This window comes from Papio anubis, chromosome 8 (genome assembly GCF_008728515.1).
Source record: "Papio anubis isolate 15944 chromosome 8, Panubis1.0, whole genome shotgun sequence".
In the NCBI taxonomy this organism is placed as follows: domain Eukaryota; kingdom Metazoa; phylum Chordata; class Mammalia; order Primates; family Cercopithecidae; genus Papio; species Papio anubis.
In genome coordinates this window covers 138604011-138623655 of record NC_044983.1, presented here as the reverse complement: position 1 = coordinate 138623655, position 19645 = coordinate 138604011, and the positions used below count along the sequence as shown (strand labels likewise).

Here is a 19645-nt window from a genome sequence, read left to right as displayed (position 1 = left end):
TCTCCTGGTGCTGCAGGTTTGTCCGGGGCACCTGCAAGAAAACGGATGGGACCTGCCCCTTCTCCCACCATGTGTCCAAGGAGAAGGTGAGTGCGGCGCTGGTGGCCCTGTTCCTGTGCACCTTTCTCTGGGGCCTTGGCCGCCTGGCCTCTGGGCAGATGGTGCCCACAGCTTTCCCTGGGCTTGGGACATGCAGATCCCTGCCCTGGCGTCCTTAGAGTCTGCTGTACTGCCTCTACCCCACTGCAGGTTTTGCACCTGGGCTACACAGGAAAGCAGCACTGATAGGGTCCCCGCTCACCATGCACAGGGGTCTCTTTTGCCTTCTCCTGACAGCACCAGGCCTCACCAGATCCCCAGGCCCCCCTTACACATGCCCAGGGGAATGTGGTCCCATAGGTGCCCCTGTGGACCCAGAGCTGAGGCCTCAGGGCCTCTTCAGACTGGGCTTGGCAGGAGCGGGGAAGCTGTATGTGAGGGGCTGGGTGGGGAGGCTGCCTGGGCAGAAGGCAGGAGGGAGGGGCTGGAGGGGAAACAGCTGGACTCCTGGCTCATGCGGTTGTCCCCGCCTAAAACCCCACAGACTTGCTTTGAGCCAAGGTGGGTCCCCTGCTGGGAAGAAGCAAGAGCGCCCCGGGGCTGGGGTCAGGGGTCAGTGCTGGCGGGGACACATGTAGCTCTTGTGCGCTGGACTCAGCCACGGTGTGACCACAGCATGCGAGCGGAGTGAGGGCTGCCTCGGATGAGGGAGGCGGTGTTGGGCAGGGGTGCTGCTGCCGCAACAGCTTTTCCCCTTGAGGAACTTGAAAAGAATCAGCATTTTTCTCCCTAATAGAGCTTCGGAACTCTGTTGTGAGCAATTTGGAAATTCACGTCGAGTTTCGGGTTCATTAGCTCCCAGCTCCAAAGCCAGAGCACATTCCAAGCTGTCTAATGTGGACGCCCCGCACCAGTGCCCTGAATTAATGTTATTGTTATTTGTGTGGACGTGGCGGGGTGCAAACAAGGTTAATTGAAATGAGAACGCAGTTTCCTCTTGATAACAGCCCCGCTCTGACAGCCAGGAGGAGCTCCGTTTGCTGTAGAGTTGGCTTTATCATCCCTTTTTATTAGAGCTAATTTGGGCTCTATATCAAAAACCACATTAAGGGAATTGTCTACAGCCCACCACCGCCAGCCCCAAACGGGCCCCCAGCCCCTCTCCCCTCTGCGGCTGCAGTTAAAAGACAATTAGAAATAAACTCCCGCTCGTTAAATCACCCTTTGTTTCTTTGCCTTCTCCCTCCCTCCCTCTCAGCCCTGGCCGCTGGCTCTCTGGACCCCTTCTTCCCTCCTTGGCCTTAGACAAGTTCCTCTCCCGTCCCCAACCTCGCCCCAGAAAAGTGACTTTTTGAAGCCTCTGGATCTGCCCAGATCCCCCAGGGCTCCTCAGGCCCCAGCAGCTCTGAGCAGGCTGGAAAGGGGAGGGGGACGGGGGTAGTGGGAGCCGGGAGGGTAGTCTGACCCAGGAGGGAGCAAGGCCCTGGGAGGGGAGTGGGAATAGCCTGGGGCAAGGCTGGAGACCCCCGGGGTGCTGGCAGGGGCTCTGTGGGGGCTCCATGCTGAGGCCAGACGGTGACATCTTTGTTCTGGACTCCCAGGCAGCCCAGGAGGAGCCTGTGGTGGCCCACAAGGGGCAGGGAGATGTCTCCTGGAGACGGCAGGAGACCCCCTGCTTCCCTCCCTGGGTGGCCCTAGCCCAGCCATTGCTCCTCAGGCCTGAGGTTCCCCCAAATGGGAGGAAAGTTGCATTGCTTCCCTCTCCCAGCCCAGTGGTGATAACAAGCACTGACTGTGGCCAGCGGCCCTGTGCTGGGGAGGAGGACACTGCTGGACCCCTCCTGCTGACAGCCTCGGCCTCCACGGTGCTGGCCTGCAGCCAGTGCCACGCCAGGCCTGCCTTCAGGTAGAGCCCAGGGACACTGCCTGTGGCCCACAGGTCAGGTGCCTGGAGAGCCCTCTGTTGGGTGCTGGCCTATGGCTTGTCCTCCTACCTAGACACTGGTCCCCATGACCTGACAGGCTCCAAGGGCAGCCCTGACCACAGGCCTAGTGGTTGGGAGCCCTGGCTGCCATCTTGCCCTGGACGGTGGGCAGGCTCAGAACAGGTGAGGGACTCAGAGGAGGGTGCCCCTGAGGCTGAGCCACAGGGCTGCTCCATGCCTCCTCTGGACAGAGCAAGGGCAGGGGTGTGGCTCACCTGGGAAGGCGGGGGGCCCACTTCTGAGCAGCAGCCTCCCTGCCCCACGGGTCCTGGTGGCTGCCCTTCCTGCCTGCTGGTGCCGTCGTGTCCATTTCTCCCTCGAGCGGGGCTGTAGGAGGGTCCCCAGCCACCATCTGTGGGCCCTGGAGGGTGGCCGCCTGCTGGCCCTCACTGCTGGCCCTCCCCGCAGATGCCGGTGTGCTCCTACTTCCTGAAGGGCATCTGCAGCAACAGCAACTGTCCCTACAGCCATGTGTACGTGTCCCGCAAGGCTGAGGTCTGCAGCGACTTCCTCAAAGGCTACTGCCCCCTGGGTGCAAAGGTGAGAGGTCCGTGGGAGCCCGAGTGGGCGGGGTTCCTGTGGTTTGGTCGTCCTCTGTTCACTCCTGGGTGCCTACCGTGGCTGGATGACCCTTCTGCAGCCCTGAGGTGGTCAGTGTCATCACGTCCACCTCACAGGTGACTGAGAGAGGTCCAGCAACTGTCCTGGGGTTGCACAGCACCAGCACAGGGCGGGGTTTGAACCATGGGAAGGTGAGACGCAGAGGACCTAGACTTCCAGGTGCAGCACGGGTAGCCTGGAAGCTGGCCCCCCATGGTAGGGGTGTGGCGGCTGGGCCGGAGCAGCTCCTGGAATGTTGCTGGGGATGGCAGTGTGGTGAAGGGGATATTGGAGGCCAGGGGGCCGGCAGGGCTATAGGTGGATGTGGGGCCAGCAGCCTCCACAGGAAGGCAGTGGGTGGATGGGCACTCCCACCCAGCCTGGGGCAGAGGGGTGGGCCGGGCAGAGCCGAGGGGGCCGTCTGAGCCGTGGCTGGCGAGGCTGGGGTGAGCTGGCACTGGAGCTCATTGTGGGGCACCACTGCTGGGTGGGGAACTGGGGACCTGGGCTGCAAGGGTCACCTGCAGCTGATGGCTCCAGCTCCCCTCTCCCCGGGGGTGTGACTGACTCCTGCATTGGGGAGGTGCTCACAGGCTCACCTGTCTGGGAAATTCCCGGCAGTGGAGCCAGCTCCTCCCCTCTGCCTCAGCCTGCCCTCTTGGCTTCACCAGGACTCCCCACCCCAAGCCATGTAGCCTCAGCATCCCCAGTGGGCCTGGTCCCAGGTACAGCCCCCCTCTCCCCCAGCCTCTCATGCCTGTTTCTCTCCCTGCCTGGGGGCTCCTGCACCTGGCCTAGGGCTGGTGGCTGAGGGTGGGGAGGGGCCGGAACTAAGGGACCTGGAGATGCTCCTTGTCCCTGGCATCTTGAGAGGAAGCCCCGGGGCCTGCAGCCATGGCTCACTGCCACTGGGTCCTCACACTTCTGAGTGTTGGCACTGCCTCAGGGTCTGTAACCCCCATGAAGCCGAGAACACCAGGCACCCCAAGAACCCTTTCCCCGCCCACCCGCAAGGATGCCAGACCCTAGGCTCTCCTGCCCTCCCTTGCTGGGTTCCCCTGTGGGGAGCTGTGGAAGCTGGCCACACACTCCTTCCTGTGCACAGCGCTCTGTGGTGGGCCGGGCCCTTCCCAGCATCCTCTCCCTCATCCTCAGTCCTCACATCCACTTCCCGGGAGGAGCCAGCCTTCAGCTCCTCCTGCTGCCAGGCCAAGGGTTGGCCAGGCCGGGCTCCCCAACCTGAAACCTGGCAGGGAATCCCCTCCAGGGAGGTAGGGCCTGGCCAGGGCAGCCCCAGACCCTGTGGGGGCAGTGGCAGGATCCCCATGGAGGCCATGGCTGATGATTGTAAAATGTTTCAATTTAAATGAAAATATCAAAGTGATATTTAGGTCCTGCTTCTATTAGTGGAAGTGCTTACTGCTGCCTTTCCGTTTGTCCGCGCCGCGGCGCCCGCATGATGGATAGCAGCTTGTAATTATATATGGGAAAGCGCTGAGCCGGCCAGATCCAGTGAGGACAGGCGGCAGCCCGGGCCTGCGAGGGTTAATTTTATTCTCTAAATAATGTGAAAAGTGCTGAATCGTCACCTTGCGCCTGAAGTAGAAGTCCTCAAGCGGACCCCAGAGAGTTTATAATATTCCACTGAATCAAGTGGAATTGTTAACCTTGCTTCATAAAGCGACGGCTTGTTAAAGAGCCACATTCCCTTTCCTTGTGAATAATTTAGGCTGGGAGTAAATCTCCGCTCTTTCCCCTTTTGGGGGGCCACGGCTGTGGCTCAGGGGTCAGCCTCCGCCAGACGCTGCCTGTCCTGGATATCAGGACGGGGATGACTTCAGACCGCCTGTTTGTACACACCTGCGGGGTCTGCCGCGTCCTGCCACATCCTTCCTGGTAGACGTCCCTGTCTGGGTGCAGCGCTGTTTTCCTCCCTTGCCTTGGGAGCTTGCTCCATCCTTGTCAAAGGGATCTCCCTGGCTGACAACGTTTTGCTGAGGAGAGACTTTGAGACTAGAAAACCTCACCTTCTCCCCTTAGTCTTAATAGCCAAACGTGTCTATCTGCTGTCAAATTCTGATCCGCTGCCTGCGTCCTTGAACGGAAGAGTTTTCCCTCCTCCGTGCTCACTGCTCGCCTGTGTGTCCACGGGTGTGTCCGGCTGGCCCATTGCCATCCCCTTTCAATACTCACGCTGCCCTGCCGGGGCTCCTGCCCTTATGATGTGCCTGACAACTTCTGCAGCCTTCCTTGCTTTCTGGCACCCAGATGTTCCCAGCACCCGGCGGCTCTGGGACAGCCGCTTCTGGCTCCTTGTGGGTGTGCTTAAGACTCAGAGTCTGGGCCAGGCGTGATGGCTCGCGCCTGTAATCCCAACACTTTGGGAGGCCGAGGCAGGTGGATCACCTGAGGTCAGGAGTTTGAAACCAGCTTGGCCAACATGGTGAAATCCCATCTCTACTAAAAATACAACAAATTAGCTGGTTGTGGTGGCAAATGCCTGTAATCCCAGCTACTCAGGAGGCTGAGGCAGGAGAATTGCTGGAACCCGGGAGGTGGAGGTTGCAGTGAGCCGAGATTGTGCCGTTGCACTCTAGCCTGGGCGACAAGAGTGAAACTCCGTCTCAAAAAAAAAAAAAAAAAAAAAAAAGATTCAGGGTCTGGGCACTGCTCCTGGTGGCTCTAGATGGGACAGCTGCTCCGGCAGGGCACCCTGGTTCCTTCTGGGTGTTTAGGACCCAGGAGCTGGGTGCTGCGTGTGCGTGTTGCGGCTGGGGTGTTGGCTGCTGCCAGCGCCCCCAGTGCACAGGCCTGGGAAGCATCATGTGCACATGTGCGGGGGTGACAGTGACTCCATCCCCACTTCTGCGTTGAGAGCTCCTGCACACCTTGGCCCTCCTGCATCTGCAGCACCTGCTCTGTGAGCCTCCATGCTGCCGTTTTCTCCATGTCCTGTGTGTGGCTGGTGCCTGTCTGCAGGGAGCTGCTGAGAGGGGGAGGACCCTGACTGAGTCTTGGGTTTCAGCTCCCCAGTGCGAGCTAAGAGTTGAGACACCTGGGATTCCCCTCATGCACACCCTGCCTTCAACCTCCAGGCTTGAGGGGCTCCTGTGTCCTCTGGACAGCGCCTGTCTTGATTTTGGTCACATACAGCGCTTCTCTGTTGTCACCCTTGCTTTTGCCAGTGCTGCTTTGTTAGGCCGAATCCTCCGTCCTTTATGAGGCGGGGTCCTGACATCTTTTGCCCTGTGATTTGTGCTCGGGAGTCTTGTTTAGGACCAGTCTGCACCCGCGGTCACAGAGGGCCTCCTGCATCGCCTGCCGCTGGCTCAAGAGGCACCTGTGCGTGTAGCTTGTCCCTGCGCAGTTACTTCCTCCTCTGGCCTCAATCTCCTTTTATATACAATCAGGATAACAGCACTGCCTATCTCAGAGGGGCATGGTGACTCTTCAGGGGGTCACAGTGGGCCTGGCAGCATCCTGGGCGGCCCCTGGCATGGGGAGGCCTCCCTACAAGTCGGCTGCTGTTCGCTGTTCTTTATTTTCGTGTTGTGTGAGGTGGGGCCCCACTTAGTTTTTCTTCATGTCATGGATGCTTTCCCCTCAACAGTGGTCTAACCCTTTGATTTGTGGTGTCAGCTTAAAAAAACAAACAGCTTTATTGAAGTACAGTTTCCCTCCCACACAGTTCCTCTGCTCTAGGTCTGTGGTTCTGTGGGTTTGAGTAAACCCAGAGTCGTACAGCCGCACCATAACGCAGCTTTCCATAGTTTTCATTGCCCCCCAGAATTCCCTCAGCTCTTTTCGTCATCAGTCCCAGCCCCGCCTTCCTCCCACCCCTGGCCCCTAACACTCATCCACTTCTGCCTCTGTAAGTTTCTTTTGTGGGCCTTTCGTGTAACTGGAATCGTACAGTACACGGTCGTTTGGCATCTTTGATTTTGCATCATGTTTGGAGGTCTGTCCTGCAGCACTTCAGCGCTGCACCCCTTTTTATTACAGAGGCCAGCCACTGCAGAGACTCGCCAAACTTTTTCCGTTCATGAGCCAGGGACATTCGAGTGGTTTCCAGTTGGGGACTATCGTGAATAATGCTGCCTCGAACGTCTGCGCACGAGCCTTCGTGTGGCCGATGCTTTTGCTTCTCTTGGGTAGACACCTGGGAGTGAAATTGCAGGGTCATAGGGTCACTCTGGGTTAACAGCCTCCTGTTTTCTAAAACGGCATCACTGTTTGACACTCCTGCCAGCAGCGAGCAAGGCTTTCGTGTGTTTACTTCCTCGCTAGCTCTTGGTGTCTGCCTGTCTGGCACAGCCGTTCTGGTGGGCGTGGCCACATCCCTGGGGTTTCTGGCACAGCCATTCTGGTGGGTGTGGCCATACCCTGGGGTTTGGGTTTGTATTTCCCCGATGGCCTGGACGCGCAGAGCACCTGGGTGCTTATGGACCATTCCTGTCTTTTGTGAAAAACAGCTTTATTGAGATATAATTCACATACCACGTAATTCACCCATTTTAGTGTACAATTCAGTGGCTTTTGGTATACTTTTTAATTGTGGTAAAATATATTTAACATAAATTTTGACCATTTTTAAGTGTCAAAATGGCACTTAGTTAAATAGCGTTAACTACGTTCACAACACTGTAGAGACATTCCAAAATGTTCTCCTCACCCCGACAGAAACACTGAGTATTCACTGAGTATTCAGCAACGGCTCTCCACTCCCCGCTTCCCAAACCCTAGTTAGACACCTAGCTAGTTATCTCAGTGAAGTCGCCTCCTCTAGCTGTGTCCTCTGAGTGGATCGTACGTCTGTCCTTTGGTGTCTGGCGTCTTTCACTCAGCGTAATGTTTCCAGGGTTCACAGGTGTGGCACCACCTCGTTCCTTTCTTACAGCAGAGTAACCTTCCGTTGTGTGTGTGCTGCGTTTTGTTAGTTCTGTCATGTGTTGGTGGGTATGCGGCTGCTGTAACTAGTGCTGGAGTGATTCCTGACCGGCAGGGATCTGTTTGAGTCCCTGCTTTCACTTCCTTTGGGTGTATATGGAGGAGTGGAATTGCTGGAGTCTGAGTAATTCTGTGTTTAGCTTTTTGAGGAGTCGCCAAACTGTTTTCTGTTGTGGCTGCACCATTTTACATTGCCAGCAACAGCGCACAGGCTCCGGTTTCTGCATATCCTCCCCACCACTTGTTGTGGTTGAATTTGTTTATTCTTTCTTTTTTTTTTTTTTTTTTTTTGTGGATTCTTTAGGGTTTTCTTACAGTCATCAGCAAACAGATAATTTTACTTCCTCCTTTTCAATTTGAATGCCTTTTCTTTTTTTTTTTTTTTTTGAGACACAGTCTCACTCTGTCGCCTGGGCTGGAGTGCAATGGCACTATCTTGGCTCACTGCAACCTCTGCCTCCTAGGTTCAAGTGATTCTCCTGCCTCAGCCTCCCAAGTAGCTGGGACTACAGGTGCATGCGCCACTAAACCCAGCTACTTTTTGTATTTTTAGTAGAGACAGAGTTTCACCATGGGGCCAAACTCCATGGTCTCAAACTCCTGACCTCAGATGATCCGCCTGCCTTGGCCTCCCAAAGTGCTGGGATTATAGGTGTGAGCCACCACGCCTGGCCTCTGGCTAGAACTTTTAATACTGTGTTGAACTAAAATGGCAACTCTGGGCATCCTTGTCTTTTTCCTCATCTTAGAAGAAAAGCTTTCATTTTTCACCATTGAATATGACGTTAGCTTTGGGCTTTTATGTGTAGTGTTTACCACACTGAGGAAGTTGCCTTCTGTCCTATTTATTTATTTATTTATTTTTTATTTTTATTTTTTTTTTTTGAGACGGAGTCTGGCTCTGTTGCCCAGGCTGGAGTGCAGTGGCTGGATCTCAGCTCACTGCAAGCGCCGCCTCCCGGGTTCACGCCATTCTCCTGCCTCAGCCTCCCGAGTAGCTGGGACTACAGGCGCCCGCCACCTCGCCCGGCTAATTTTTTTTTTTTTTTTGTATTTTAGTAGAGACGGGGTTTCACCGTGTTAGCCAGGATGGTCTCGATCTCCTGAACTCGTGATCCGCCCGTCTCGGCCTCCCAAAGTGCTGGGATTACAGGCTTGAGCCACCGCGCCCGGCCTGTCCTATTTATTGTGTTGTTGTTTTTTTTAATCATGAAATGGTGTTGAATTTTGTCAGGTCTTTTTCTACATTAATTGAAATGATCTTGTGGTCTTTTTCCTTTGTTCTGTTAAGGTGGCCAGCGCATGACTCTGACCATATTGAATCACAGTCAGTCACAGTCTCATTAATTGATTTTTGTGTATGAAACCATCCTTGCATCTGGGAATAAGTTCCACTTGGTTATGATGTGTAATCCTTTTATTGGTTTGTTTTTGAAATAGAGTTTTGCTCGTGTTGCCGAGGCTGGAGCGCACTGGTGCGATCTTGGCTCGCTGCAGCCTCCGCCTCCTGGGTTGGAGCAATTCTTCTGCCTCAGCCTCATGAGTAGCTGGGATTTCGGGCGCGCGCTGCCAGGCCCAGCTAATTTTTGTATTTTTAGTAGAGGTGAGGGTTTTGCCATGTTGGCGAGGCTAGTCTCAAACTCCTGACCTCAGGTGATCAGCCCGCCTCAGCCTCCCAAAGTGCTGGGATTACAGGCGTGAGCCGCCGCGCCCGGCCTGGATGTGTAATCCTTTTAATGTGCTGCTGAATGTTTTGCTGAGGATTTTTGCATCAATATTCATAAAATATATTGGTTGATAGGTTCATTTTCTTTTTTTTTTTTTTTTTTTTGAGACGGAGTCTTGCTCTGTCGCCCAGGCTGGAGTGCAGTGGCCGGATCTCAGCTCACTGCAAGCTCCGCCTCCCGGGTTCACGCCATTCTCCTGCCTCAGCCTCCCGAGTAGCTGGGACTACAGGCGTCCGCCACATCGCCCGGCTAGTTTTTTGTTATTTTTTAGTAGAGACGGGGTTTCACCGTGTTAGCCAGGATGGTCTCGATCTCCTGACCTCGTGATCCACCCGTCTCGGCCTCCCAAAGTGCTGGGATTACAGGCTTGAGCCACCGCGCCCGGCGATAGGTTCATTTTCTTTTAGTGTCTTTGTCTGGTTTTGTTATCGGGGTAATACTGGCCTCACAAAATGAATTAGGAAATGTTTCCTTCTCTTAAACATTTTGTAAGAGTTTGAGAAGACTTGGTGTTGATTCTTCTTTTAATTGTTTTAGTAGAATTCCCCAGTGAAGCCGTCTGGTCCTGTGCTTTTCTGTCTTTTTTCTTTTCTTTCTTTTCTTTCTTTTCTTCCTTTCTTCCTTTCTTTCTTCCTTTTCTTCCTGTCTTTCTTTTCTTTCTTTCTTTTCCTTGAAGAACAAGGTCTCGCTATATTGCCCAGGCAGGTCTCGAACTCCTGGGCTCAAGTGATCCTCCCACCTCTGCCTCCTTAAATGCTGGGGTTACAGGCATAAGCCACTATGCCCAGCTGTGTCCTGGGCTTTTCTTTGTTGGGAGATTTTTGATTACTGACTCAATCTCCTTGCTGCTCCTAGTTAGATTTTATACTCTTCAGTCAGTTTTGGTGGATTGTGTATTTCTAGGAACTGGTTCATTTCATCTAAGTTGTCAATTTTATGTGTGTATAATTGTTTGAAGTGTTTAATAATTGTCCTTTTGATGTCTAAAGAATCTGTAGTGATACTGGAAATTTCATTTCTGTTACTGGAAGTTCGTGACTTCTTTTCTTCATTGTCTGTTTTACTAGAGGTTTGTCAATTTATTGATCTTTTCAAAGTACCAGTTCTTTATTTTACTGATTTTTCTCTATTGGTTTTCTGTTTTTGATTTCACTGGGCTTTCTGCTCTTATTATTTCTTTCTTTGCTTACTTGTGGTTTATTTTGCTGTTTTTTTCCCTCTACATTCTTGAAATTGGAGCTTAGATTATTGATTTGAATAATTTGAATATTTTCCTTTTTTTCTGAGATAGGGTCTCACTCTCACGCAGGCTGGAGTGCAGTGTTGCAGTCATGGCTCACTACAGCCTCAACCCCCTGGGCTCAAGCAATCCTCCTGCCTCAGCCTCCTGAGTAGCTGGGACTACAGGTGCATATCACCATACCCGATTAATTTTTTAAATTTTCTGTAAGACAGGGTCTTGCTGTGTTACCCAGGCTGGTCTCAAACTCCTGGCCTCAAGCATTCTTCCCACCTCAGCCTCTCAAGTAGCGGGGACTACAAGTGCATGCCACCACGCCTGGCTAATTTTTGTACTTTTTATAGGGATGAGGTCTCGCTATGTTGCCCAGGTTGGTCTCAATCCCCTGAGCTTAAGCAGTCCATCCACCTCAGCCTCCCACAGTGCTGGGATTATAGGTTGAGCCGCCAAGCACAGCTCCTGTGAGTTTTTTGTTTGTTTTATGTCCCTTAAGATTTTCTCTTTGCCCTGTGGATTATTTGGTAAAAGGCAAAAGAGTCATATGATCTGAAGAGAAACCAGAGTATTGCCTGTAGATTATTTAGAAGTGTGTTATTAAGCTTCCAAATGTTTTGAGATTTTCCTGTTACCTTTCTTTCATTGATTTCTAGTTTGATCTATGTTTATTAAAATCATACAGATTTTAATTCTAAGTTTCTCACGGTTTGTTTTATGGCCGAGGATATGGTCTGTCTTGGTGTATCTTCTATATGTACTTGAAAAAAAGTGCGTATTCCACTGTTGTTGGTGCTCTATAAATGTCTAACAGGTCTTGCTAGTTAAAGGTGTTTTTGAGTTCTTCCTTGACGATTTTCGATCTGGTGTTCAGTTGTTGAGAGAGGTGTTGAAGTCTCTAACTATAATTGTGGATTTGTCTAGTTCTCCTTTCATAGCTATCAGTTATTGCTTCATGTATTTTGCAGCTTTTCTGTTTGGTGCATATACATTAGAATTGCTGTGCATTCTTTTTGTTGTTGTTGTTTGTTTAGAGAGTCCAGGTCTCGCTTTGTTGCCTAGGCTGGAGCTCAGTGGCGCAATCACAGTTCACTGCAACCTCAAACTCCTGAGCTCTGGCGATCCTCCCACCTCAGCCTACTGAGTAGCTAGGACTACAGGCATGCACCACCATGCCTGGCTACTTTTTAAATTTTTTTGTAGAAATGGGGTCTTGCTATGTTGCTCAGGCTAGTCTTGAACTCCTGGCCTCAAGTGGTCCTCGTTGGCCTCCCAGAGTGCTGGGATTACAGGTGTGGCCCTACTATGCATTCTTGATAGATTTACTCTTTTATTTTTATATAATGTTTCTGTCTCTGGTGATTTTCTTTGCTTTGAAGTCATCTTTTTCTGATATTAATATCGCCACGCCTGTTTTCTTTGAATCAAGTTTTCGTAAGTCTTTTTTTCTCTTTTTACTTTAAATTTATCTATGTGTCATATTGAAGTGACTTTCTTGTAAACAGCAGATAGTTCAATCATGTTTTAAAATTCACTCTGCCAATCTCTGTCTTTTAGTTGATATATTTAGGACATTTACATTTAATGTGGTTATTGCTGTATTAGGGCCTAAGTGTATCATTTGATTTATTTTGTTTTCTATTAGTTCTTTTTTTCCCTCTGGGTTTTTTTTCTCTTGCCTTCCTATGGGTTACTTGAACACTTTTTAGAATTTTTATTTGATTTACTTATAGTGTTTTTCAGTATAGATCTTTATTCAGTAGTCTTCCCTTCTCTGTGGGGGATGCATTCCAAGATCCCTCATGGATACCTGAACCCATGGGTGTCATGGAACCCGATTCCATCATTTGGAACATGTTTCTATTATCTTCCACCCACAAATCAAATGCCTTTTTAAATCTTTTTTTTTTTTTTTGAGACAGAGTCTCACTCTGTCGCCCAGACCGGAGTGCGGTAGTGCGATCTTGGCTCACTGCAACCTCTGCCTCCTGGGTTCAAGCAATTCTTTGCCTCAGCTTCCTGAGTAGCTGGGTTTATAGGCGTGTACCACCACGCCTGAGTAATTTTTATGTTTTCAATAGAGATGGGGTTTCACCATGTTGGCCAGGCTGGTCTTGAACTCCTGACCTCAAATGATCCACCTGCCTCGGTCTCCCAAAGTGCTGGGATTACAGGCATGAGCCACCACGCCCAGCCGCCTTTTAAAATAACTAAACGTTTATCACACACTGTAGCCCTAACTTTTGCAGTTTGCAGTGTGACAGCAAAATTAGCATTAATTTCTTTTTCTTTCTTCATAATTTCTTTTGTTTTTTTTTGAGACGGAGTCTCGCTCTGTTGCCTAGGCTGGAGTGCAGTGGCCAGATCTCAGCTCACTGCAAGCTCCGCTTCCCGGGTTTACGCCATTCTCCTGCCTCAGCCTCCCGAGTAGCTGGGACTACAGGCGCCCACCACCTCGCCCGGCTAGTTTTTTGTATTTTTTAGTAAAGATGGGGTTTCACCGAGTTAGCCAGGATGGTCTCGATCTCCTGACCTTGTGATCCGCCCGTCTCGGCCTCCCAAAGTGCTGGGATTACAGGCCTGAGCCACCGTGCCCAGCCTCTTTCTTCATAATTTCATGGGTGGAAGATTCATTCTTACTGTAGATTTCAGCAACCTCAGAATATTATATTATTATTATTTATTATTATTTTTTTTTGAGGCAGAGTCTCACTCTGTTACCTAGGCTGGAGTGCAGTGCAGTGGCACGACCTCTGTCCACTGCAACCTCCACCTTCCATGTTCAAGCGATTCTCCTGCTTCAGCCTCCCAAGTGGCTGGGATTACAGGCACTTGCCACCATGCCTGGCTAATTTTTGTATTTTTATTTTTATTATATTTTTTAGATGAAATCTAGCTCTGTCACCCAGAGCGGAGTGCAGTGGCACGATCCTGGCTCACTGCACCCTCCATCTCCCGGGTTCAAGTGATTCTCCTTTTTCAGCCACCTGAGTGGCTGAGATTACAGATGCTCACCACCATGCCCAGCTAATTTTTGTATTTTTAGTAGAGATGGGGTTTTACTGTGTTGGCCAGGCTGGTCTCGAACTCCTGATCTCCTGATCCACCTGCCTTGGCTTCCCAAAGTGCAGGGATTATAGGCGTGAGCCACCATGCCCAGCCTTTTTTTTTCTTTCTTAAGTCGAGAACTTTCACCTTTTTACCTAAAGGAAGCATTTTACAGCTTCTCTTATCCAAATTGTTAGCATCACTACTGTTGCACTTTGGGGCCATTTCTTTGTGAAAATAAGGGTTACCTGGACACAAGTGCTGCAGTACCACAAGAGTCAGTGTGACGAGGGAGGCAGCCACTAAGTGACTAATGTTAGGTCGTGTATACAGTGTGGAAAAAGGAATGATTTGTGTCCTGGGCAGGACAGAGCATGACAGCACAAGATTTCATCACACTACTCAGAATAGCATGCACTTAAATATTTATGAATTGCTGGCCAGGCGTGGTGGCTCACACCTGTAATCCCAGCATTTTGGGAGGCCAAAGTAGTGGAACAGGTCGAGATCTGAGACCATCCTGGCTAAACACAATCAGAAACCCTGTCTCTACTAAATACAAAAGAGTGGCTGGGCATGGTGTGAGCCTGTAGTCAGCTACTTGGAAGGCTGAGGCAGAAGAATGGCGTGAACCCGGGAGGGCTTGCAGTGAAGGATCAGCCACATTGCACTCCAGCCTGGGTGGCCAGTCGAGACTCCATCCTAAAAAAAAAAAAAGAAACAAGGTGACTGGGCACGGTGGCTCACACCTGTAATCCCAGCACTTTGGAAGACTGAGGAGGGCAAATCACCTGTGATGAGGCAGTTCAAGACCAGCCTGTGGTCAACATGGTGAAACCACAATATACTAAAGTTACAAAAAAAAAAAAAAAATTAGCTGGGTGTGGTGGTGGGCACAGGCGAAGGCCTTGGGCCTGGGAGTGGAAGGTTGCAGCGTGACTGAAGTCACCTGTATTACTCAAGTGAAAACTCCATCGGGAAAAAACAGCAGGTGTTTGCTTCTAGAGTTTTCCCATTTCAATATTTTTGGACCAACAGTTGACTTCAGGTAACTGAAACTGCAGAGTGAAACAGTGGAAAAGGGAGGCCCACCATATAGCTTTTGTAGTGCTTACCCTGGATATTATATTGTATTTGCATGACTGATCCACGTCCACTGGTGGTGGTGTTTTGCCAGTTTGAGTGAAGTGTGGAAACCCTACTTTCCCTCATCTCCCTTAACCTCCCCTTTTATAACCGTCTAGAATACTTCCTCTACAGAAGTTAGAACCACAACAGACACGGTTATGATTTTTACTTCAATCATCAAACATAATTTAGAAAACTGGGGAAGAGATGGAAAGTCTGGTATGTTTATCTGTGTTTTTGCTTATCTTGTTCTTTATTCCTTCCTTTTGTTCCAAGCCTTTTTCTTGTGTTTCCTTTTTGTTTGGAGAACTTTAACCACTTTTTAGGGTAAGACTGGTGGTGACATTGTTTTTCTTCATCAGAGAATGTCTTGAGCTCCCCTTTATTCCGGAAGAATAATTCACTGGATATGGGATTCTGTGTTGACAGTTCTTTCTGTTGAGCTTGAAAAATGTTATGCCTCTTCCTTATGTCCTCCATGGTGTCTGGTTAGAAATCCACTGTCGTTTGAATTTTTCCCCTGTAGGTAAAATGTAGTTTCTGTGGGGTGCCGTGACTCGTGCCTGTAATCCCAACATTTTGGGAGAACCAGGTGGGCAAACTGCTTGAGCCCAAGAGTTTGAGATTAGCCTGGTCAACATGGCAAAACCCCATCTCTTAAAAAAAAAAAAAGTTTAGCCACACATGGTGGCCTGTGCCTGTGGTTCCAGCTACTCAGGTGGCTGAGTTGGGTGGATTGCTTGAGCCCTGGAGGTTGGGGCTGCAGTGATCTATGATTGTACCACTAGGCAATAGAGTGAGACCCTGTCTCAAAAAAGCAAACGTAATGTGGTTTCTCTCTGGCTGCTTTGAAGGTTGTTTCTTTGTCTTTAACTTCCACTGTCTGACTATAGTGTATTCTGGGGTAGATGTCTTTGGTCTGTCCTGTTTGAGGTTTGCTCAGCTTCCTGAATCTGTAGGCTTATCTGTTTTACCGAATTGGTAAAGTTTGTATTATTTCTTTGGGTTATTTTTCCTCTGTGTCTGCATCTCCAGTTCCGTGAATGTTAGGTCTTCCGTTGTGGTCCCAAGGTCCCCAAGGCTCTGTTCATTTTTTAAAACTTATTTTCTTTCTTTTGTTCAGATGGGTTAATTTCTGTTATTCTGTCTTCCAGTTCTCTGTCTCTTCCATTCAGCTGTTGAGCCATACACTGAGTTTTTTATTTCAGTTATTGTATTTTTTAGTTCTAAAATTTTCATTTGGTTCTACTACATCTTCTTTTTCTCTATTGTTTCTTTCTATTTCTTCTTTTGTTTCCAGCATGTTTGTAGTGCGTGTAGAAGTGTCTTTGTGATGCATTCTGTCTTTATGAAGTAATTCTGACGCCCTGTCCGTCAGCACTGGCACCGCCCCTCTTCACCGAGCCCGTCAGCACTGGCACCGCCCCTCTTCACCGAGCTTGGAGCCTCCCTTGTTCTTAGTGGGAGCTGCCACTTTCTGTGGGAGCCTAGTCGTGCTGGCTATTTGGTGGAGGTGCTGCCTCCTTCTTGCCAGCTAGGAGTGGGAACCAGCTCCCTGCACTTGGCCTCATTGACGCTGTGGAGGGTGGTGTGGACAACAGACCTTCCATGAACCTTCCGTCCCTGCTTTGGGGGAAGGAGTTCCGCAGTGCCTCTCCCACGTGGCCTCCACGGACTCTGGGGGGGGGATGGAGAAGGGGTGAATGTCCTGGCTTTTCACCACCCTGGCAAGCAGGGGAGGGGTCTCCTGGCCAGGGTTGAGTCTGGGCTCCCTCCTCAGCCTTTGCTGGTCTGCTGGGGGCGCAGTGGTTTCTGGGTGTTGGCTGGAATAGCGTGGCTGTTGCCTGAGAGTTTCTGTCTTGCTGGGCTGCCCTTTGTCTGTACCTATGGGCGTTTCTGGGCTGTGGCTTCCTTGACTGTAAGTCTTGGCTGGGGACAGGAAGCAGCCCAATGGAGCCTGCCACCAGTCGTACCCCGATCCCTAGCCATTATCCCTCTCCACAGCCAGAGGTGACTTGGGTTTGTTACGGTGGCACTTCGTGGGAAGTACAGGGATGGTAGGATGGTACTTTGGGTCTGTCTTCCCAGCAATGCAAGCTCCTTTTTTCTTTCTTTTTTCTTTCTTTTTTAGACAGAGTCTCACTCTGTCACCCAGGCTGGAGTGCAGTGGTGCTATCTCAGCTCACTGCAACCTCTGCCTCCTGGGTTCAAGCAATTCTCCCACCTCAGCCTCCCAAGTAGCTGGGATTACAGGCGTGCACCACCATGCACAGCTAATTTTTGTATTTTTAGTAGAGACGGGGTGTCACCATGTTGGCCAGGCTGGTCTTGAACTCCTGGCCTCCCAAAGTGCTGGGATTACAGGGGTGAACCACTGTGCCCAGCCTACTTCTTTTTAATGCCAGTTTTGGCTTATTTTCCCCCAGAAATGGATCCGTTTTACTGAGTTTTTCAACGTATGGGTGCATGTCAGTGTGTCTACAGCATCCTTTGTTGCATCTGGAGTTTTTTCGTCTGTATTTAATCTGTGTTTTCTCACTTGTTTCTGGGAACAGTCTTGCTAGGGGCATGTCTCTCTTATTGCCCTGTTCAGATGACCAGCTTCTGGTTTTGCTAGTGTTCTTTATTGCTTGTTCCTTTTCTTTTTCTTTGACTTCTGTCATTGTTCTTTATCATTTCCCTCCTGCTTTAGGTTTTCCCCGGGCTCCTTCTTCTTCCTGCCTTCTGCTCTGGGAGCACCTGTTCCCGTGTCCGTAGGTTTTGGGTTCTGGCTGATGTGCTTTGAGCTCTTGGCCTCCCTCTCAGGAGCCCCTCCCTGCTGTCCGTGTGGGCACCCGCAGTCCCCCACACCAGCCCCACAGGCCTTCTCTGGTGATTTGTTCACTGGTCAGGGTCTGGTAGAAAGCATCCAGTCACTTACTGTGTTTAATAAACTTGTTATTATTTTAGATTTACCAAAAGGTTGCAAACGTATCACAGAGAGTTCCCATATACCCTCAGCCAGCCTCCCCTGCAAGGAGCGTCCTGCAGATCCACAGCCAGCAGTGTGATGTGGTTTGACCGATGTCCCTGCCCAAATCTCATGTCGAATTATCATCCCTGATGTTGGAGTTGGGGCTTGGTGGGAGGTGATTGGATCATGGGGATGGTTTCTGACAGTTTAGCACCATCCCCCAGTGCTATTCTTGTGATGGAGTGTTCATAAGATCTGGCTGTTTGAAAGTGTGGAGCACCTCCTCCCTCTCTCGACCTCCTGCTCCAGCCCCCTCTCTCGACCTCCTGCTCCAGCCCCCTCTCTCGACCTGCTCGGCCACATGAAGCGCCTCGTCTCCCCTTCGCCTTCTGCCACGATCGGAAGCTCCCTGAGGCCTCCCCAGAAGCAGACGTTGCCATGCTTCCTGTGCAGCCTGTGAACTGTGAACCAGTTAAACCTCTTATCTTTATAAATTACCCAGTCTCGACTGGGTGCAGTGGCTCACACCTGTAATCCTAGCACTTTGGAAGGCCGAGGTGGGCGGATCACTTGAGGCCAGGAGTTCAAGAGCAGCCTGGTCAACATGGCCAAACCCCATCTCTACTGAAAATAGAAGAATTAGCTGGTCACAGTGGTACATGCCTGTAATCCCAGCTACTTGGGAGGCTGAGGCATGAGAATCAGTGAAACCTGGAGGTGGAGGTTGCAGGGAGCCGAGATTGGGCGATTGCACTCCAGCCTGGGCAGCAGAGTAAGACACTGTCTCAATGACGAAATAAATTACCCAGTCTGCGGTATTTATTTACAGCAATGCGAGAGTGGAGTAATATAGAAAGTTGGTACTGAGGAGTGAGGCATTGCTATATAGATACCTGAAAATGTGGAAACAGCTTTGGAACTGGGTAACCCACAGAGGTTGGAAGAGTGTGGAGGGCTCAGAAGAAGACAGGAAGATGAGGAGAGTTTTGAACTTTCTAGAGACTTGTTAAATTATTGTGACCAAAATGCTCAGAGTGATATGGACAGTGAAGTCCAGGCTGAGGCGGTCCCAGATGGAGATGAGGAACTTGTTGGGAACTGGAGCAAAGGTTACTTTTGTTATGCGCTAGCAAAGAGGTTGGCTGCACTGTGTTCCTGCCATGGGGATCTGTGGAACTTTGAACTGGAGAATGATTATTTAGGCTATCTGGTGGAAATTTCTTGGGTTTTGTTTTGTTTTGTTTTGTTTTTCTAAGACAGAGTCTTGCTCTGTCACCCGGCCTGGAGTGCAGTGGTGCGATCTCGGCTCACTGCAACCTCTGCCTCCCAGGTTCAACCAATTCTCCTGCTTCAGCCTCCCAAGTAGCTGGGTTACAGGCATGTACCACCACACCCAGCTAATTTTTGTATTTTAGTAGAGATGGGGTTTCACCATGTTGACCAGGCTGGTCTTGAACCCCTGACCTTAGGTGATCTACCTGTTTTGGCCTCCCAAAGTGCTGGGATTACAGGCATGAGCCACCTGGGATTACATGCACAGCCAGTCTGGTGGAAGTTTCTAAGCAGCAAAGTGGTCAAGGTGTAGCGTGGCTGCTTCTGACATTCTGCACTCATATGCGTGAGCAAAGAAATGACCTCAAACTGGAACTTATATTTAAGAGGGAAATAGAGTTTGGAAATTTTGCAGCCTGGCCATGTAGTAGAAAAGAAAAGCCCATTTTCTGGGGAGGAGTTCAGGCAGGCTATAGAAATTTGTGTGACTAAAAGGAAGGCGAGTGCTAATAGCCAAGGCAATGGGGAGAAAGCCTCAAAGGCATTTCAGAGACCTTCATGTCAGACCCTCCCATCACTGGCGTGAGGCCTAGGAAGACTAAATGGTTTCCTGGACCTGGCCCCACTGCCCTGCACAGCCCCAGGATCTGGCTCCCTGCAACCAGCCATTCCAGTCCCAGTTGTGGCTCAAAGGGGCCAAGGTACAGCTCTG

At 50.5% G+C, this 19645-nt stretch overlaps 1 protein-coding gene across 2 annotated transcripts in view; it reads left to right on the top strand.

The window, feature by feature from the left end:
- The window catches only part of ZC3H3 (zinc finger CCCH-type containing 3), a 101835-nt gene that overhangs the window by 69772 nt on the left and 12418 nt on the right, over window positions 1-19645 (top strand). For both annotated transcript variants that reach the window (XM_003903242.5, XM_009213740.4), the window contains exons 8-9: window positions 17-86; window positions 2433-2564. In XM_003903242.5, coding sequence (XP_003903291.3) covers window positions 17-86; window positions 2433-2564 — 202 coding nt within the window. The remainder of the gene's footprint in view (window positions 1-16; window positions 87-2432; window positions 2565-19645) is intronic.